At 41.0% G+C, this 22,524-nt stretch overlaps 1 protein-coding gene across 2 annotated transcripts in view; it reads right to left on the bottom strand.

Moving 5' to 3' along the window:
• The window catches only part of WLS (Wnt ligand secretion mediator), a 116,485-nt gene extending 94,291 nt beyond the window's left edge, over positions 1–22,194 (bottom strand). Inside the window, exon 1 of one of the 2 annotated variants that reach the window (XM_044944868.2) lies at positions 21,829–22,194. In XM_044944868.2, coding sequence (XP_044800803.1) covers positions 21,829–21,934 — 106 coding nt within the window. In that variant the 5' untranslated portion in view covers positions 21,935–22,194. The remainder of the gene's footprint in view (positions 1–21,828) is intronic. The other variant, XM_025288490.3, reaches the window with a different exon arrangement.
• Positions 22,195–22,524: the final 330 nt, after the last annotated feature.

The following is a 22,524-nucleotide window of genomic DNA, read 5'->3' as shown; positions in this document are numbered from 1 at the left end:
TTATCCCCCTTTGATTTCTAAGAAAGGGACTACAGAAAGATTAAACAAGTAAGTTGTCCAAGTTGCTCAGTAAATCGAGATGTTTGAAGCTGTCCATTCAGTATTTGCTTAGTATTACAAAGTGACTGAATCCTAACTCACCGAAATTCCTAAAGCTTCTCTCTTCCCCATTTCCAAACATGGGTGAAATTTTCTGCGAAGCACAAAGCTGCGACCAGGTTGATCGTGGACAAGGAGATCCTATCAGGTCAGCACCATGTCTGCAAGAAGCCTGACTTGGTTTTCCAACCAGAATCCACCCACTACTTTATCAAGTGAAGTTGATTCTGCCTGGCCATGTCTGGGAAATTTTTAACTCCTTGATTAGCTATTAACAATTGGTTTCACTCAGACGAGACAGAGGACAAAATAATAGTGGTTTTAAAAAATGCCTCCACCATTCTGATTACAAAGGAGGCATGATTAACGAAGTTCCCTTTGTGTCCAAGCTCCATTCTGAGAGCCAGAGAAAGAGCTTTCCACCCCCCTGTTTTGATTGCTGAGTCTTTTCCTACTTGTCTCATCACCCACACAATCTGTTCATAGCCCGAAGAGACAATCCAGCCAGTCTGTGGAGAGTTCCTAAAACATTTATGTCGTGAAAGCAGACAGGATGAACAGGACCTCATCTCACAAAGGATGACGGGACATTCAGCAAAAGAGTTCACAAAGGGAAATACAGACGGGAGGCTCTAGGCTGAATGGATTTGCCCACAATGACTAACACAATGCCTGTCCTTATGGGTATTTGTAAACCTTCTAGTCAATTTACAGCCACCCTCAGGTTTCGTCCCCCAAACCACTGCTTTTAGAAAGCACAGTTTTTAAAGAAAATATAATTATCGAGTTAAAGAGGTCCAAATCGGTGCTTTCAGGATCATTCAGTCTCTCTAGACCTTTAAACATGAAAACAGCAAATAAGACAAAGATTCTTAGCTCAAAGTTCCAGCTCAACCATGTCAGTGGGGCAAGATATGCATATAAAACAGAGCATTGCCTAGCACATAGTAAGTGCTCAATGAATACTACCTAACATTTTTACCAGATCCTGCTGTTTTATTAACGATATTTTTATATATGTCCTGCCTGTGTACTCAGCTAAAGCAGGGCCACCTTATCTTTCTTTGGTACATTTCAGAAGATAAATTGCCTGCCTTCATACACATCTTCTTCTTTACAGATGTAGAGATCTGTGGCAATTACAGACAAGATGCTAAACCTAGTCTCACAGCTGGTGAGAAGTAGGTTCCTTGAGATCTCAACTCATTAACTTCATGCTTTCTTTCCATGACAAGATAGATGAACAGATTATCATGATTTATGCCTCTTGATGTATCTAAACAGATTTCTAATCTGTCAAAGACTCTGAGGACTTACTTTAATGCCCTTGACACAAAGAAAAGAAATGAGTGGTAAAGGCCAACATATTTGGCTTTGAGAAAAATATGCCTGTTTTTATTTGCCATGGGAAAGCATTACTAGCTCTACTTAGCAAATAATCAAAGGCAAGAGGAAGCATAAGGGATTAAATGATACGTCTAGGGAGGCAAATGGGCCAGATTTCTCTGATACGCTGCTCATAGCTTTTTCTATTAAGTTTATTCTTAATTCAGTACCTTGAATGATATGACTCTTGTCTTGAATTATGCACATCAAATTGTGCTTTCAATGACCACCCATACCACAAAGGCCCAGGTCAAACTCCCTAATTCTTCAAAAAAATTCCTTTGATCTAAAAAATACTTAGAACACTTAGTCTATTTCACTCACTTTGACCTTAACAAATATCTTTATTTTATCACTCTTGCCTCTCCAGTCAATTTTAAGTTGCCTGAAGGCAAGATCCATGTGTGCATTCCTTCTACAGCCCATGACTAATCCAGCTCAGGGACTGTAGTAACATGTACCAGCTCATTGTTTGTTCTGCCTCACAGACTTCTGGATGTCCCAAAGAAACTTCGAGTCATCAAAATACCTACTCAAGTTTCCCAACCATTCCTCTCAAATACTAGTCTACTTGGGTAGTCATTAAAGTTTCTCCTGTGCCTTCAAGAACCTCATTTTAGCTGCTGGGACATCCTCTTGCCGTTCATTTCACACACACACATCCAGCTCAGCAGGAGTACATGTTGCAATGAGCTTTGCTTCAGAGCCAACAGCCTGGCCAAGTTCCAAGAATTGTCACTAATGATCTTTACCAGCCAGTTGGTGCTCCAACAGTGGTGCCACACACACACACACACACACACACACACACACACACACACACACCATTTCAACTACTGCTCTAGTTGGAAGAGCTGTGCCTAACAGAGGTTGGTTCCATGCCTAATTTTATTTTTTAATTGCTACTGAAGGCCTATTCCACCAGACATGAGCAAACTCTCCAAATACGCTTTCTATGATAGAGTAGTGGTCTCCATTAATCTACTTTTAACTAAAGGCATAGTAAGTGTATTAGTCTGGGGTCTTTTGGTTGCAAAAGAAAGGAAACCCTGCATCAAGCTGCTTTAGCAAAAATTAAATTAATCAATAAATTAGTAACGAGATGATGAAAAATGTCCAGACACAGAGTGGTCTTTAGATAGCGATTATTTTGAGAAATCAAATTATATCAACAGATCTCATTTCTTTACAGTCACTGAATTCTAGCTTATATTTTGCTAGCTTCATTTTCAGGATTCGTGGGAAGGACTCCAACAGTTCCAGGTTCATGTTATCTGAGTTCAAGTTCAATATTAAACAGAGAGGACATCTCCTCCTGGTAGCTTCCACAACAAGTCTCAGACTTCATTCTGATTAGACTAAATTGAGCCACATGCCCCTGTGGCTTGGTCACATCCCATCACTGAAGTCAGAGGTGAATAGTCTCAAACCTCATGGTCTGAGATTGAGAAAGGGGAGGTACCACAAAGGAAGTGCAGAATCCTGCTATCAACGGAATTATGCTGAACCATTCTCCCTAGTAAGTCTTTCCTCTTTCCCTAATAATCTCTAAGAAGTTGTACTACAAAAATGGTCAGCTTTGAAAATAGCATACTAAAGAAAGGAAACAGACAGACAAGTCACAAAGGAGTATAAATAGCCAATAAGCATATGGAAATAGGTCCACTCTCACTAGTAACCAAAGAAATGTAAATTAATAGAAGCAATATTCTTGGCACATTGGCAAAATTGCTAAAAAAAAAAAAAAATAAAAGTAATGCCCAGTACTGGCCAAGATTCAGGGATTGGAACACTCCCATGATTGACTTATGAGGTATACAGGTGTTTATTATTGATTTCAAAGGGCAAGCGGAGATTATCAAAATCTTTTAAAATGAGCATGATTTTTTTTTTTGGCCATGTGGTATGTGGAATCTTAGTTCCCTGACTAGGGATCAAAGTGCAAAGTCTTAACTCCTGTACTCCCAGGCAAATTCCTTTTCTTTGTCTTAATTTTTTGCCATGATTTTTTACCTCAGACAAATTCACAGACGTGAAATTGCTAAAAAAAATAATTAAGGGTATGAATAAAAATTTAACTACAAGGGAGATTTTCCCAGTATTGCTATTATATAGCCCCCAAAGAGGAAATATCATTAATGTCCGACAGTAGGAGATTAGATAATATAATTATGATAATCCATTCTATAGGCTATCATACCAACACCAGAAATGGCCTTTCAATGCGTATTTGTTGGCATGACTTGAAGGGAGAAAGGCACTCCAAGGAAGAGTTACTACAGTGGGTAACCATACAGCATCATTTACTAGCTAAGATTAGTAAATTAGTTTCACTCTTATCTCAAGGTGCTCCATGGCTCCTTCTGTAAGATTTTCCATAGGGTTCTAAAGACTGAGATTCTGCTCAGGGAAAGGTCAAAACACCTGGACACCTTCAACGGGTACAATCTGTTGTTCCTTCAAAGATACTTTTTACATATTTGCTTAACAATTAAGAGAGCAGCTGAGTGTTACATGGGGAAATTAAAGACGATGAACCACAGATGGCATGAACTTGTCCTAAAAGATAGTTCTGAAAGTAATGTTTGGTTAACATACAGCAACTTCTACAAAATCTAATTTCTATATTAAAAAAAAAAAAGCTATTTTCCCATTCTTTATCCTATCATCATGTAGCAATTACTTTTCAAATCCTCAGAGTAATTCCATGACAAATAGATCTCACCAAATCAATCCCTCTCAAACAAAACCAACTACAAACACAGCTATTCTCCATTTCAGTTTCCATAACTTAAAAATGTGAATATTCCTGGTAGACTGGCCTGTCTCAGAGTGTTGTTGGTAAGATCAAATGCGATAACTCCTATGAAAGTATGAAGGATAAAAGCACTGTATAAATACAAGGTATTAGGAGTATGAAGTCATCAGAGGTTTAACATGCACTTAACAAAGCATCTCTGAGCCCCTATCTAGTCATTGGCTCTGCATAGCCTTCACATTCTCTTCCCACAGTCGTTTCTGAAAACCAGACATTGGTCTGCAGTTTCCTTGCAACAAAGGACAGGGCCCTCTCTACTTTCAAATTGGAAGAGGGATTATAAAAGTGTGGTGTTCCATGCTGTTGAAACTTAAGATAATTAAGTAATGGAGAGAAATGTCAAAGATAATGCAAAAAGCAGACAGACATGTCTGGTTTAGACTGAAGCCTGAAATGGAAAAAGGCAGCAGCATAAATGAGTAGAGGGTTAAGGGTTTTCATACTATCTCATTCAAGCCACAGAAATTAACAATCCTAAAAGATATAAACTTTTGAGAGTTTGAGAGTCAGAATTCTTTGAGAACTAGCAGCCAGTACTACTCTTAGTAATTTACTGATATTTTATAGCACTTCAAGTATCTTCCCAAAGGAAAGCAAAAAAAAAAGTTGTTTTTTGGTAAGGCTGTGCCTCTATACTATAGACAGTGTTTTTTCTACACTCCCTTTATCATTTTTGAAGAATGATAAAAGTTTAAATAAAAAATGGATGGGTCAATAATAAGGATATTGAAGTTCTCAAATGCCCTTCTTTTTAAACCCCACCCCAATTACATCCCTCCCTTGAGGATATTTACAATCCTGTATGACACATGCTCTGTACCTTCTTGGTTCAAGGAAAACACACCTACAGCATTTCAAATTAACTACTGACCCTTACTCTCACACTATAAACAAACCCTTTTCAAAATCTCAATTGCATTGTGTCCACATTGATTAAAGCTTGAAGCCTGGTGACCTCATGTGGTGTTAACTTCTCCCATGCACCAACAGCATTCTGCCTTTCTACTCAATTACCCCCTTTGGTGCCAGAGGATCGCTACCCAATGAACATACACAATGGACTTCTGCTTCATTACACTAACCAACAGCAGGATAGAAATAAGCAGAAGAGGAATAAACAAGCTAATTTATCATGAAGACAGAGCAAGCTTTCACCAGTCGCGCCATGGAAAACTTCAGTGGTTAACAGGAATATCAATAGTCTGGAGGTTATGTTTATGATCTTACAGATTGCAGACAGAGCCAAATGGACCCTCAGTGATTAAAGAATTTTGTAGATTAGCAGGTGTGAACACATGCACACAAAAACCATGCCTTAAAACTCTGGAGTCCTACATAAAACCTACCAAATAATTATTTGGGGAAGCACAACCCAGGGCTTTGGATAATGTGGACTGACACCCTGGTAATTTGCCCCAAGTGTTCGACCTAACTTGGGGGCCCCTCTTATTCATCTTTGACGAGGTGGTCAGGAGGGACCCAGCCTCTTTGTGAGAGGGGTCTGGATGCCCCCCCCTTCATTAGGCATGGCAAGGACACAGCAGCTGATTGAATTAACAACTTTGGAGGGCTTCAGTCCCAGTTCCCAGACATTAGCACCATCATCCAGAACAAATTAAAAGTCTCACAGCAATTAAGCAGATTTTGAAAATGAATTTCCCATGGTTCAATGGTTCAACAAGCAATCTTGAGTTAAGTATTAGAGAGGAGTTTTAGAAGGAGAGGAGGAACTGACTGCTGAATTTCCAAAGAAAGCACATAATTGGTAGAGGCATAAACAATAAACTTCTGAGCCTCTGCTAACTAGGCTTTTACATTTCTTTTATATAAAATTGGAAATAGTCACAGAAGTGTGAAAGAATAAAAAATTAACATGGAACTGTATTAAATGGTGGAGTTTAGGAGGATTCTTTTCCTTTTTTCTTTGCTTTTAATTCCTTTAACATCATTGTATTCTTGTTGAAAACAAATAAAATTAGGAGGCAACAAAAATGCATCTTTCTAGTCACTAGAGTTTAATTTCACACAAGCAATCTAAACATGACTCTAGAACCACCTACTTCTCCCTGGACCAGTGTATCCAGGTTCAGAGGAGGTAGAAAACCTTTTATGAACTCTGAGAAACTTCACACTGGGAGCTCATTCTTGGATTAAAAGAATAAGACTAATAATAAAATAACACACAGCACAGTCTATGTGCTTACTGTTTGCAAGTTACTATACACACAGTTTTCATTTCACAAATTATTTCATATAACCCTCACAGCAATGTTATAAAACAAGCGCTATTACTCCTATTTTACCCAAGAGATAGATGAGGAAACTAACTCAGAGTTTAAATAATTTTTCAAGATCACATAGCCAACAAGGGGTATGTGCCTTGTTAAGAACTAGGATTTCTATTCAGTCCTTCCAAACCCTTGCTTAACATTTAAAATAGCAAACTCCCATTTCCAGTGTGGCTTTACCTAGCCTTTCTAGTAGTAGATAGGTTCATGGTGCCTGAACACACATACACAAATGCCATTATTTTAGAGGGGAAGGCCTGAATGATGATGTGTGATGACCCAACCAAGGAGGAATTCCTGTGGCCTCTTCCAAGCCTCCGTTTTCTCTTCATCACTCCCCTACCTCTCTCCCGACTCTTGTGCCAGCCTGTGTCCCCTCCCCAACACTCCCACCTCTCCCAAAGGTAGGTTTGGCTAAGAGAAGTCCAAGCCCAGCTTTTGTGTGGCTTCTCCCTGATTTTTGCTTCCTTTTCTTTCAGTTTACATCTCCTTCTCAAATCTCTGTTCCCACATCTCCACCTAGCTCCACTGGAAAGTCAATAAGCCCAGGTTCCTGTTTGCCTGCAGGCACATATTCTGCACAGCGTGTTTCAGTACTGTTCAGGAACCTGGAAGAATGTGTGGATGAATTCATTCCCATCCACCAGACCGACAAGCTGAACACAATGGAATGCAGAGGTGGTTATTTGAATGTCTCGTGCTTTCTTGTCAAGGGCAGTTATAAAAGTTGACATCATAAATACGTTACTGATCTCTAAGAAGAACCATAAATACATCTGCAAAATTTTAGAAAGGAAACTTTGAAAGATGCATTTTCCATCTTTAAAAGTTTTTAAAATTAAGCAAATCATATATTTAAAAAAAAAAAAACAGCCCTCATGGAACAGAAGAAACAGATTTACTTCTTAAAGAAATCACAAAATTCTATTATGGTTCACATTCTCACGTGAATATTCAAAATTCATGCACAAGGTGTGCTCCCTTTTTCCAAGCAAACTTTATCAACTACTATGGATTGTTCAGTTGCTACGTCACGTCTGACTCTTTGAGACCCCTTGGACTATTGCATGCCTGGCTCCACTGGCCTTCATTATCTTCTGGAGTTTGCTCAAACTCACGTCCATTTTGGTCGGTGATGCTATCTAATCATCTCATCCTCCATCACCAGATTCCCCTTTTGCTTTCAATCTTTCCCAGCATCAATCATGGTCTTTTCCAATGAGTCAGCTCTTCACATCAGGTGGCCAAAGTACTAGAACTTTAGCTTCAGCATCAGTCCTTTCAATGCATATTCAAGGTTGATTTCCTTTAGGACTGACTGGTTTCATCTCCTTGCAGTCCAAGGGACTCTCAAGAGTCTTCTCCAGTACCACGATTCAAAAGCATCAGTTCTTTGACCAACCAGTATGGATAGCCACATTTGATTTTCTGCCTTTATGGCCAAATAAAGACCAAATACATAAATCAGACCTAGTAGTATAATCAGTGTAACAGTAGACATAGGTAACATTCATAGGTAATGTTTCTCCTAGCAGTCTGGAATTTTGGTTCAAACCTTTTCTCCTTGCAACTTCTCTGGGCCCTAGTTTCTACAACTAGAGAAGAGCCTTAGTTCCTACAACTAGCATCGAGGACCCAGCACAGCCAAAAATGGACAAATAAAATTAATATATATATTTTTTTAGTTAGAAAAGACTAGCCCAGAAGAGTGTTACAAATTTTAGGGCTGATCTTAAAGTTGAATTATTTTGACTGCCTCTGTAACAGGTCCAAAATGCAAGCTGTTTATTTCTTCAAATAGTATTACTGAGCATCTATACCATACCACCCTGTGGTAGTCATGGAAAATAAAGGTGCGCAAGATAGATGACATATTGTCATGTAGCTTATAGTCTTATAGGAATTATATTTTAACTTTACTTTTTCTTTATAATTCCTTATGATACACCATTGTAACTCTAGCTAAAATTTCAGTAGTTAATATTTTATAAGGGAAAGATCATTTTTTTCCTTGAAGCTTGACTTTCAAACGTCTTTGTCATTTACGTTCTATCTAGAAGCAAAAACATTTCCCAATGGACAATGACTTCAATTTTTTAATGTAAAACAGATGAACAACTGGGATTTGCTATGCAGCAAGCATGGATGGAATCTCTCTTCCACGCATTGAGTGACAGTCATTTAAAACTCAAGCTACCTGGGCTCATCTATGCTACAAAGAGCCACAAGTACTGGCAAGCATTTTAAAAGGCAAAATTTAAGATTAAAATTAAATCTTAATGAAAACTATCACTAACTGGATCAAAAAGTTAATTGCTCTAGTTCACCAAATGTGTGGATGACACGCTTCTTGAACTGTTGGCTTGCTTGGATTATGCTAAATGGGAAAGTGATCAAGCAGGGTTGCTGGGGTTCTAATTTTATGTAATCCACTAAGAGGCAGAAATAAGCTGCCATGAGCCTAACTAGATGTGGGATGACTTAAAAAAAAAAAAAAAAACTTTAACAAGTTAATTTTGTCAACTTCTAATTCAGGGAAATGGCTAATGTATATTGATAAATCGAGCATATACGTGCAGGTAACTTATCTCATTTAAACCCACAACCACCTATGAAGGAGACATTTTTAGATGAGAAAGTTGAGGTTCATAACATGCATATGGTTTGTCCAAGTTGGATAATGAACCAGACCACACACACTGATCAATCCTAAAACCGCATGCCATTAGTTAGAAAATCTGATTATTTGAATGCAAGGATCAGTAAGTCTATCATTGAACAGAAACATATGAAAAACTTTGAGCTAACACCATGCTAGTTTTTAGTGCAACAATTTCCTAGGAATCTTATAAGCACCCCAAGTCATTGAAGACAACTTTCAAATTTCCGTACCAGTGCTGCATGGCAGGGCGAGTTACTCTAACATGAGATGCACAGAGAGTCAGTGGCTTCCCTGGACAGACTTGGTATCAATAACCAACCACATCCTAAACACATGCTAAACCAGCATGCTAAACACATCCTGACCTGGAAATGTGATCTTCTCAAATATATACTAGTGCTGATTTTGTTTAAATACCAAGCCTACTGCTCATCTTTCTCCCAAACTATATTTTCTCTCTGTCTTTTTTAACAGGTAGGTGGGGTGGAGAAGAAGGGACATGAAAGAATTTCCTGATATTTATAAAAGAAAAAAGAAAATGCTAATTGAACGGTGACTTTAGTATACTTTTCATTTAAAAATCTTGGGTGTTTACAAATTATCCTGTTTCTTTCTCTTTCGTCACCTATTATCCAGAAACAGCATGTTCTCATAGAGCAGAACTCTGTTCCGTTTGGGCATGTTCAAAGACCAATGCCAGCCAAGGGTTTAACACGGGCTGGCTCATGAGCATGCAAATGCTGTACAGTTAGGAGGAAGGGTGCCTGAAAGGATGCCCAAGGCCCTGGGGTTGCCGGACACAGTCAAGTCCCCCCCCACCCTATCCACCTCCACCTCACAGTTTTGCAGAAGCTGATCTCTTCTAAGTACAGGTGTGTTCTTTTAAGTGACAGCAAGGCCCCTGGTGCAATCTTTCCAAAGCTTCAGTTAAAATCTTATCTACAACTTCCCATAGCCCAGGCACGCAGGAGCTAAAGTCAGAGCCCATTTCACACAAGCCAGGACTAGCTCAACAGACCAGAGAAAAGAAAGGAATGTGGGGATGTGTCTTTTCTCTACTTGAGGCATTCCATTTTCAGGCAAATTACAACCTAAATGAGAGCAGATAAAATACATAAGAACCTGTAGTAAAAGGAACAGGAAAAAAAAAGACCTGATCTGCCTTGACAGAGGGCTGAGTTTCACAAATATGGAACTCAACTTTTTGGTTGTGATCACCTGAAGACCAGCATGCTAAACACAGACTTAAAAAAAATAATAATAAAATTAATTATAGTTAAATCAGAGGACGCAAAAAACAGTGCTTTGTGACTCTGCTTAATATCAACAAAAATAAAAGAATTTACCCTGTAATACTTGTACCTCTGAAATCACAAAAATATGCTTGTCAGTCACAATGGCCTAAGGCCTTCAACATTTTAAGCCCTATTTTGGCAATCTGAATTTTCAATTTGCAATTACCTTCAGAGTGAAGAAATGGCAGAAACAAAGCATGAGCAATTTTGTTGTTTCTTTGGTATGTAAAACAGATCCAAAAAATATAGGGCATGTCACTTCCCCTAAACTCACTACAATTTCAGAATTATATCTGCCACAAACACCCTCTGAAAGCACAAAAGTTAGTCACAAAATTTTAGACAAGAAGCTTCAGACTGATGAAGTCTTAAAACATGAGAATGGCACTTTGGTCGGACTGGTAAGGACCATAGTACACGTATTTTTTTTTTTTTTTAAATTTTAAATTTACAGTTTCTTAGGCAAGACAAAGGGGATATACAACACTCTCAGAAAGGAAGGAATTTAGCTTGTTTTTAAGTATGTAGTATTCTTTAAAATCCACATAGAACAGCTTAATATTCCACACAATCCTATTGCTTCATAAGAAATTAGCTAAGAATATTAAGTACACAAAAGCAAGCAGGAGAGGACAGTAAAGTTATTACTATTTTATTTTCAAGGAACAGAAAAGTCAACAGAGCTTTAAGAACCACAAACTGGAATTTGCTGCCCAATACTCGAAGTTCTACGATAGAAATCTGATGATTTTCATCCTGCAACTCGGGAGGAGATACATGCTTGGAGTGCTGACTGTTATTAGAATCTGAGTCTAAACCAAGACTCTAATTGTGTAAACTGAGCCTCCTCCCTTTCTTGGAACTCTGGTCCCTCCTCAAAGGAAGTGGGACAAGATGATCTCCAAGGCCCTTTCAACTTTGCAATTTAATAGCAGAGAGTCCCACAGCTCCCATTGAGCCCAAATAATACCAAAGTGGACAGATATTGTGGATCCAAAAAGCTGCACCCATGGTAAGCGTTAAGATCACACAGATTGAGAGTGGAATCAATTAACATGCGCCAGCCTATAACGTAATGAGGCCACTGCAGTGGGGGTGGGAGAGGGTTCTAGTGTGAAATGATTTGCCTATATCCAGACACCACACAACCTTGGGAATGCTCCCTTTCTCTTCCTGTGTCCTCCTATTACCTACCACCTGCCTACATCTCTTTGCTGCCAGTGAGTTTCTATGGCAAATCGTCCCAGCTATTGTAGACTTAGAAAATGGCATAACCAAGTTCTATTAAAATTGTGTATAAAGCAAAAGTAATAGACCTGGAGCAAAATGTGCATGTTTTAGGATAACAACTTAGACTCCTATTCTTTTTCACTAGTTATCTGCAACAATATTATTATAAATCTACCATCTTGGGAAGGCGCCTTATGAGACATAACAATTATAATGGGAATCCATGTTAGAAAGTAGTTGAACTCTGTATGCACTTTCAAACCCAAAATGAGTAATGCTTTGGGTTATTTCACTTCCCTCTGTCTAAATTGATCCATGAATCTGGAGGTGTTTGACAATGTGGTGGTGACTCAAGAAAGAAAAAGAACAGAAAATAAACGACCTCAAGGCTACATTTTTCCAAATCTAAGAGCAGAGAGGTACAGAGAAAGAAAAGTAGGAGAGACGGATACAGGGTTAAGCAGATGTTTTCAGCAAAAAGTCTTCTGAGAATTACATCTCTGGTGGCCCTGGCTCCATGAGAACCCAGAGGGTGCCTTGTCCTCGGGAACGTGGCTTCCTCACTACAATCATCCATGAAATAGGAGGCTCTGCCCCATATCACAGTTGAGGGCTGGCGTCAAGAAGCTTCTGTAACTTATTTGAAATCATGGAGACCACAGATGGTCTGCTGAGTTACAGTCAAGTTCATCTCACCGACATGATGCTGCCCTGACACCAGGCTCTCTCTCTGGGAGGAGCTTAGCCCAAAATTAAAAGCAGCAGTTAACTGGCCCCTAGCCAGCTCTCATGAGCTTAACCTTATTAATCTAGGGCTGGAGGGATAGGGAGCAGGGAGTGGGGATGGACTGCATTATTTAACGATTGGTTACCTTCTTCCTAAAGAAAAATCATAATGCCTTGCCAAAGCAAATGTAATAACTTGGCCTCTTCTTTCAATCACTTCTGCTTTCTTGGAAATGTGTATTTGTGGATAAAGCCTCTGAGTTAATCCAGGGAATTAACTGGAAGATTAAGAAGGCCCTATAATTCCTGTGGGTCAGTGAAAAAAAAAAAAAAACACCCTTTACCAAGGAATATTAAAAGAATAGAGTAGGAAGAAAAAAGAGGGAGCAGAAATTGCACTTGGTGGTCCAGGATTTAAACAGGCTTTGAAGACAGAAACACTAGCTCAATTTGGGAAAAGTGTGTGGCATCAGAAGTAGATTCTGGAAATCCAGGCATAAGCTATGACCCAACGAGTATTCTCATGTATTTGTAGTTATTGTCTAGTCACTAAGTGGAGTCTGACTCTTTTGTGACCTCCTGGACTGTAGCCCACCAGGCTCCTCTGTTCATGGGATTTTCCAGGCAAGAATACTGGTATGGGTTAGCATTTCCTACTCTCAGGGATCTACCCAACTCAGGGATTGAACCCGTGTCTCCTGCTTGGCAGGTAGATTCTTTACCACAAAGCCACCTGGGAAGCCCTCTCATATGTTTACAGAGGCCTTAATTTTTCTTTCCTGAGTCCGTATCCTACCCCTATCTCTTTTCTCCACATCCACATTCACCTCTCTTGTATTCAACAGTGATATTCAGGACCTACGGTGTATGCTAAGTCTAGTTGGCCTTCAGGTCAGAACTTAAACGAGTTTTTGATTCCAACTGTCAGTCACTGTTGGCTATGTGCAATAATTTCTTTTGGCCGGGGGAGCTGGGATGTAATTATCTCAGGCTCAGCCTTCCCCAGCATGGCTTGCAAGCACTGGTCAACATTTACAATAGCTGTTGAAAAAGGTTAGTAAGTTTTTGTTGTCGTTGTTCAGTCACTAAGTTGTGTTCGACTCTGCGACCCCATGGACTGCAGCACACCAGGCTCCTCTGTCCTCTACCATCTCCCTGAGTTTGCTCAAACTCACGCCCATTGAGTTGGTGATGCCATCTGACCACCTCATCATCTGTTGCTCCCTTCTTCTGCTCTCAAGCTTTCCCAGCATAATATATTTTAGGAATTGGGATTATTTGTACAGAAAGTAGTCAGGTCAGTGAATAGTACCCAGGCAGTAGGGAGCATGTGGTCTGGGAAAGGGGTAAAATCAGAACAAGCCAGTCTGAACTGTCGCCTTCTATTGAATTTGTGTAGAATGTTTCATCACACTTGATTCTTTGTTTCCAGTAGAAACTGAAGGAACAATAGAAGGAGAGTGACATTAGACTTGAGAGCATGGCTTGATTGAGTTCAGGATCATGGACTTGAATGCCAGGCCTCTTACTATCTCTATTAAACCCAAAAAGATCCTGATGTGATTAAGTGAGAACTGAACTTACTTCAGAACTCATCTGAACTCTGGAGAAAGTACCTGCTGCTCTAGGTTGTTATGTTGACTAAATAAATCAACACATCATGTAAAATGTTTTCTATAGTCACCCAGTAAATCTTCAAAAAGACAACAAATCGTAATTGGCCAAATCCTTCACTACTGGTCAGATGACACTAATTATTGCTTTTGCTCTTCTACAAAATTTACTTGTATGTGGAACATGGTGGGGGAGGAAGGGATGGAGGGGAGGGAGCTGCTAAGTCACTTCAGTCGTGTCCGACTCTGTGCAACCCCATAGACAGCAGGCCACTAGGCTCCCCCATCCCTGGGATTCTCCAGGCAAGAACACTGGAGTGGGTTGCCAATTCCTTCTCCAATGCATGAAAGTGAAAAGTGAAAGTGAAGTCGCTCAGTCGTGTCTGACTCTTAGCGACCCAATGGACTACAGCCTACCAGGCTCCTCTGTCCATGGGATTTTCTAGGCAAGAGTACTGGAGTGGGTTGCCATTGAGCTAGTATTAAAGGGCTAAAGAACCTTAGGGTTTTGTGTATTCTAAAACAACAGTCCCCAATGTTTTTGGCATCAGGAACCAGTTTTCATGTTAGACAATTTTTTATCAGAGCCAGGTGGGAGGGGATGGTTTTGGGGTGACTCAAGCACATTAAACTTACTGTGCACTTTATTTCTGTTATTATTACATCTGTTCCAACTAAGATCATCAGGCATTAGATCCCAGAAGTTGGGGACCCCTGTTCTAAAACATATCAGCTGTTCTTTTTCTATTTATCAATCCTTTTAGATTAGCCCTGTAAGGAAAAGGGAAAAATGCAAAACATTTCACTATCAAGTCTGAGAACTTCAGTGCCTCAAGATCCTCCTCTCGATTCCCATCCCTGACTGGACACTCTTTCTGGGAACCATCCACATATGGCACACCTGTCTGTTCTACTGCACCATCATTAATACCACCTCCAAGAAAACACAAGACCAATGAAACAGACATGATCATTTCATGTCTCGATGCTCTCTGTCTCCCATCATCTCTTAGAGCCTTTATCAAAACTGAGAGCAGTAAATCTTTCAATAGAGAAAATCTATCAGCATTTTTTCCAAAGAACAAAATGTACCTATTCAAGGTATCAGCATGCAAGTCTCTGGTTTGAAACGCCCTCATTATTAGGCATGGGTGTATATATAAACAAAAATCATCCTTTGGGGAAACTGAATTTTCAACTTCCAGTATGAAGCTCTTCTTTCAACTGCTCTGCTATCACTGCCAAACCACACCCTCTAAAATCTCTACAACCTCAGTTGACTTATTCTCTCCTCTTCCTTTGAAAAAGCCTGCTGCTGCTGCTGCTAAGTCACTTCAGTCGTGTCCGACTCTGTGCAACCCCATAGACGGCAGCCCACCAGGCTCCCTCGTCCTGGGATTCTCCAGGCAAGAACACTGGAGTGGGTTGCCATTTCCTTCTCCAATGCATGAAAGTGAAAAGTGAAAGTGAAGTCACTCAGTCATGTCCGATCCTCAGCGATGCCATGGACTGCAGCCCTCCAGGCTCCTCCGTCCATGGGATTTTCCAGGCAAGAGTACTGGAGTGGGTTGCCATTAAAAGCCTAGACCTCTTTAACTGTTTAAATATGTTAAAGCCACTAACTAGAGAAAATAAAATAGAGTAATTTTCCTTAAGGTAGTAGAACTCAAACACCTTGTGGCTAATGAACTTGGCTGCTCAGCCATCTAGATGATTCACAGAATTACAGAGACTGGTTAGAACCTGAAGGAATTGGATGGACTGGCATATGTAGACTTCCCAGAAGTTGTCCTCCTTTAGCTTGGCAAGGCTCTGCTTTATTAAGTACAGCTATAAGTACATTTCACTTATCATCAGATATTTTTTTTTTTCCTTTAACATGTTACCCAATGGTTAAAAATGGGAATTATTTGCATTTGCAGTCTTATTCATCATGCCTACATTCAAATCATTTCTATTCAGCCCTGGAAGTCAAGGCTTTGGCAGGTGGGCACAGGAGCACCTAACGGTTGATTATTTTGGATTGACTGGAATCCAATCCCAGCTTTAACCCTGACTAGCTATTAATACGGAGAAGGCAATGGCACCCTTGCCTGGAAAATCCCATGGACAGAGGAGCCTGATAGGCTGTAGTCCATGGGTTCCCAAAGAGTCGGACACGACCGAGTGACTTCACTTTCACTTTTCACTTTCATGCATTGGAGAAGGAAATGGCAACCCACTCCAGTGTTCTTGCCTGGAGAATCCCAGGGATGGGGGAGCCTGGTGGGCTGCTGTCTATGGGGTCGCAAAGAGTCGGACACAACTGAAGCGACTTAGCAGCAGCAGCTATTAATAGGCAGCCTTGACCAATTTTACTAGAGCTTTCTGTATCTCAGTTTACTTACGTGTAAAATGAGTACAACTGCATCAATGTGGCTAGCTTTGTGTGGATCAAATTAAATAAGGCCTGGTACACAGTGCACTTTAAAACACATTAAATTATCTATATAGTTAATATATTTATTTCAAGAAGAAATATAAATATAGCTATTTGATTTCATAATTAACAAGGCTTCTCATTTCACATACTCTCAAATTCTCCATAAATGAGTGAGAACTATCATCATATTAGAAACCTCATTGTAGGAAATCTTTAGCTAGTGAATCTGGATTAAGAGGGACTCTTTTCTACCTCTGGCTCCCCTATGTTACTCAGGCTTCAAATCCGGTCTTTTCTAAGCACCAGTCAGCATTGTAGTCCTATCCTAGGTACACATTAGAATCTAACCAATATTTTGCACACTAGGCAGGTACCATTCATGAACTCTCAGCAAAGGACTTTCATACAATTTCAAGTTCTAAATCTCCATAGAAACATCTTTATGAGGAAGATAAAGTTAGAATCTTTCCTTGGTCTACATGGATTAAAAAAAAAAAAAATCTTTTTAAAGGCCACATTATTGCAAAATGTCAACCAGCTAGCAAAGACTTTGAGTCTAGCTCTGGGTTCCAGGCAGGGAACTTGAAAATCTTACAAAGCCACACTATTATCTCAAGGAAATGTTTCTTACTCTGAAAAAGAAAAAGGGAAAGATTCCAATCAAAGGCTAGACAGGCTGTACTAAATGATTAGATGAAAGCATGATTAGAGATTGTTAGCACTAGCATTGATTTTGTTGCAATAACCAAGGAGACAGCTTAGTTTTTTAAAAGTTAAATAATGTAATTTCAATCTACAAAAGATTTTCCATTCTTTACAAAAGAATTTCTGAAGTTGCACAGTACTTCTACCAACATATTAAATACTCTGGTAGTTAACCAAAAAAAAAAAAAAAAAAGACATAGCTTAGTCAAATATGAAGTGTTACAAAATAAAAAGCAGAATCAAATACAGAAAAATGGGGAGTAACATCAACCAAAAGTCAGTTCATTAGTTCTTTTCTCAACAGATACCCACTCAGGACTGCCAAGTATTACATTATTAATATATGCTAAAATAAATACCACAACAAGCTTAAAACCTAATACACTGAGAAACAAACCCTTATACACTTTGTATAACTGTAATTTTATTTAATTTCTTAAAATCCTGCCACTTTTCAATAAATGACAGTAGCAGAAACAAAAACTATTTGTATGAATGGACCATAATCAAAACCATTCACAGTACCTATTCAAACTATAATAGCATAAAAACATGGGAGAAAACTGATAATAAATGTGTATATATGTACGTACATCATACACATATACACACATAATATTCTCAGCAATAAAAAACAATGAAAGATTGTTCACATACTAAACCTCTGAAAGAAAGTAATCTTTCCTAAAGAAATAATAATGGTCAGTTTGTTGATATTTATTTGGGTTTAAGTTTGGAATATTCCCACTTATGGGTACACTTAAAACAATGCAATAATTTTCTATTCATCCAATCCTGATCTTTTATACTCTTACCAGTCTCTAGAACAGGTGGGAATGCTGACCTGCTTTTCCAACCATTATGTCCCCCAGACATGACTAATTTGAAGCTGAGCAAATTACACATAATAGACCAGGGAATCAAGTTCACGATTTTTAGTCGGCTGCACTCTTATTTCAGGGAACATGGTCTCCTTCCCCTCCCCTCTTCCACCACCCTGCAGCTGCTTCTCCAGGAACAAAATTCACCAAACGTGAAATCAAAGGAAAATTATTTTTTAAATTTTCTGCAGGCTTATTTTTAAGAAGGCTAAAGATTAAGCTATATCTTTAAAAATATTTTCTTTTCCTTCAGGGGTTCTTACATTTTTAAATGAATTCTAAATACAAAATAAATTATCCACTTAGGAAACCTTCTCAATACCTAAGAAAATAATCAAATGCATGATTTTATAAAGGCTCAAAGTTTGTACAAAAGCATGGCATGGCATAATTCAGTGAATTCTTAAGTATCTCAAATTCTACCATATAACATATTGCTTTCCTGAGCCTTCTTGCAAAATCCCATTAACGGTTTAGACCCTGGCACAAAACAAACAACAAGTACAAAAACAAACAAACCAAAATAAAAAACCTCGGTTCTAAGAAGGTTGTTGGAGTAGGGGAAGATCCCTCTTATTTCCTTTTTACCTAGTGTTTAAATTTCCCCCCATCAATTCTAGAAATCTATAACCAAACACCGGTCTGAATGTCACATAAAACTCTCGAAGGCACTGAGAAATTAATACAATTTCATAACTGAAAGGAATCTTAAACTCATCAACCTACCAATGAGAAGATTGAAGCCTGTCAGTTAACTGAAAAGGTGCCTCCTCACCAACTTAGGTGCATGGTTTGTCAATACTGTTTGGAGGGGGGTGGTTGTTTTTGTTTTGCGAATATGTATGTGGTGTACTTACACCCTTACAATAAGGAGCTTTGCCATTCAGCTCCTCCCCTTTCTAGGCAGTCATGTTTCCTTTCATCTAGGACAACAGTGATCAAAAAGGAACATTATACCAAAATACCAAGGCCAATTCAAAGTGAAAATTTCACTTTCTCACTTGGCCTCTGCAAATGAATTAGAAAGACACTGCATAAGCAAGACACCTGACTTCCTACCATCAATAGGGTTGAGCAGTGAAAGAGCTCTCCTTTTACTGGGGAGGGTGGAAGCAAAGGTTTCTGGACTTAGACTTTCCACTGCCCCTTTAGCTACTGATTCCACTCGTCGCTTTCTTGAAGTTCCATCCTTTGCTTAGTTTCCTGCCTTCCAGTTTGCTGGGGAAACATATCACTTACCTTTTGTTGATATTTATTTCCCATATTTGGGTCTTCGAGCATACCTAAGTTCTTAGATTTAACAGCACCCCCCCCCCAAAAAAATCACTAAGTGGTTGAGATAAAGGCTAAGCCACTATTCAAAGTGTTTACAATGAAATGGATCTGATCTTTTCAGCCTTCAGGCCAGAACTAGGGACACAGTCTTAGCAACTGAGGAAGGAGGAAAGGCAAGAGGTAAACTTACACAACTTTCCCCAAGAAGTGTTATACAGAGATAGATAGTTGTCTTGTTCAAGGAAAGCTGGGACTAAACCAGTTCATTTATTGAGGGAAATCTAGACCTGTCACTAACTTTTTGAGATTGTCACCAGGTGCGGTCATTAATCAAGTTCTATTGGAAAAACAACCCTTGACACAGCTTACTCCAAACAAACTTCTCTTTGAACATACAACCTTTCTGAACCTATGGTAACTCCAGCAGCCACTCGCGACTGCCCTTGGACCTTCTCCTCCATATTAAGATTCCAGAAATGATGCCAGTTCCAGAAGGACTCTAAGAAACCTACAACAGTGGATAATGGGCTAGATAAGCTTTAGAAAAGGAAAAAGAAACACACACCAACAAATACCAGGGTACTATGTGTAATGGTTCGCTGCTTGTGCAAAAACCTCAAAGAGGATGAAGGTCAGACAGGGATAATAGGCCAATTTAATTCTGAAAGCACAAGGTGCAAGAAATTTTAATTATGGTCTGCCACTGAAATCACACAAGATCCAATGGCATCTAACTGCAACTGCTCATCAAGGGAGACAAGAGGTATAATTGTAACCGCTGCATAATCACTGTGAGGGCACAGGAAAGGCTGCCTTCAGCTCCCAGTAGAGAATGTATTAAGTGCCTTGAAAAATCCAATACAGGGAAACATGGAGATTGCACTTAGCTAAACAGGAGCTCAGGGGATTGGGGCGGGGTCGGGGAGCGGGGGGTGGGTAGGATTTCAAGAATAAAAAAATTAAGCTGTTTGACCCAAACTGAAATATGAGCTTGGAAAACTCGGAACCTCTTTCTGCTTTGTGGATACATACACAGAGAAAGGCATGTTCTCCTCTAGAAATTTCTCTCCTTGATAAAGCTTCACCCACTCTCCTTTGTTTAAACTGTTAGCTTGAATGTTACAGTGATTTACAGAACCAGACTCCCCTTTCATTCGTTCCCATCCAACCCAAGCCTGGAGACAAAACGCCACGCACACGACTCGGGGTGCCCAAGCCTGGGCAGTTCTCACAACCATGACGACACCCGCACCACGCGAGCTCTGGAAAAGAGACGCGCGCAGAAAGCCCCTCCGTGGACTCTCCACTCCGCAAAGTTTTACAAATCTGCGAAATAAGGAAGCCAAGCCTTGCATCCGCACCCGCGGCGAAGTTGGCGCTGAAGTTTGCGCCGGGACGTCCTGCATCTCGAGGGGGAGGGGAAAGCGACTGTGCGGAGGGGCGGGAGGATGGAGATGAGACGGAGACACGGAGAGAAGAAGGGAGTTTTCTGAGTGGAAGGTCCATGAAACCATCTTCTTCTCCCGGAAGCCTGTTTAGCTCGAGAGGTTCGGGCGATACACGCCAGGGGAGGTCTCCCAGGGGGAAGCTGTCACCTGCGGGGGGCTGTGGCGGGGGCCGCCCTCCGAGGCGCCAGGGCAAGACCTGGGGCTCCAGATTCACAGGCTCTTGGGGCTCTAAAAAATGGGGGATGGGAGATTCCCCAGAGGCCAAAAGCAACACCTTTTTGATACGCGTTTTCCCCTGACCTCTCCAACTTCCCGCGGCGCTGGCCGAAGACTTTCTCCCACCGAACCTCACCCCATCCAAGCTCCCAGCCCAGGCTCGGACTTTGCCAACGGCCACGGCTGGGGGTGGCTTGGGGATACGGCGAGGAAGCAGAGGGCACGAAGGTCAGGACCCCAAATGCAAACTCTCAACCCCCAGCTGAGACAACCAAAAGCGTTTACACATGCAGAGATCACAGCCCAGTAACAGGGCTCGGGGTTGCGCCGGGCGCAGTTCTCCGACTCTTCAGTTCCTAATAAAGTCGATTACGTTGCCCTCCCGGAGCTGATTGGGAGGGAACCGAGAGGAAAAGGGGGGAACGCGGGAAAAAGCCGGGGGCAGCAGCAATCAAGTTTGTAACCCAGCGCTTCCTCGCGCGATCCGTCGCCATGCTTAAGATTCCCACCCCCGCCACCCCCCTCTTTCCTTTCAAGTGGATACTGAAACTAGGCCAAAACTTTTTCCCCTCCTTTTCTCTTAGCCACTAGACTGGATTGTGCCCCACGGAGCCCCATGGAGCTCTGCTTTCTTAAGCACAATAGCCGGACTAATTAGATCATAGAAGCAAGGCAGTGATACTGTAACAAGTAGCCCGAGAGGCAAAGAGGGAAGGGGCCCGAAAAGAGAGAAAGGGGGAAAAGTTTGCAGCTCTCACACTTACCAATCAAGCCTCCCACCAGAAAGGCGATGATTTGGAACACAAGCAGAATCCCACCAACAATGCACAGCTTCTTGGTGCTCATGTTTTCTATAATTGCCCCAGCCATTTTTGCGCCCCCCTTTTTCTTTCCTCCTTGAAATAAATGTTTTAGGGTGTGCTTTTTGCTCCCTCCCCTCTCACGCTCCCTTCTCCCTCGCCTCCTTTCCAGGCGCTGCAAAACTTCAGGGGTACGGGAGCGCGGTGAGGATGGGACCGGGACGAAAGGCGCCCGCACGGATTCCCCCGGCTCAGCCGGCTCGGGCTCCCCCAATGCCCGGAGCTGTGATTGTGGCCGCTCCGCCGCCTGTGGACGCTTAAAGGAGCAGGGAAGCGATCACATGACGCCGCCTCCCTCCCTTTCTTCCTCCCTCCCTCTCGCGCTTCCTCCCTCCCTCCCTCCCTCCCTCTCTTCCTCTCCCCCTTGCCCGCCTGTGCGGGGCTCCGAGCTCCGGCGGGTGCCGGTGTCCCGGTCCCGGGTCTGGTAGGCAGCCTGTCCCGCCAGGAACTGGTATCGTTGAGGGGGTTGATGTTGTTGTTTAGTGGGTTCCCCCTACTCCGCTTCCCACACGTTTCCTCTTTTGGTGCGAGATTTAAATCACCCGTGGGCAGCTTTGCAGACCTTTAACTTACGCGTTGACTTTAGGAAATGGTCCCCGC

This window comes from Bubalus bubalis, chromosome 6, assembly GCF_019923935.1.
Source record: "Bubalus bubalis isolate 160015118507 breed Murrah chromosome 6, NDDB_SH_1, whole genome shotgun sequence".
Classification (NCBI taxonomy): domain Eukaryota; kingdom Metazoa; phylum Chordata; class Mammalia; order Artiodactyla; family Bovidae; genus Bubalus; species Bubalus bubalis.
This window is presented reverse-complemented; position numbering and strand designations above follow the sequence as displayed.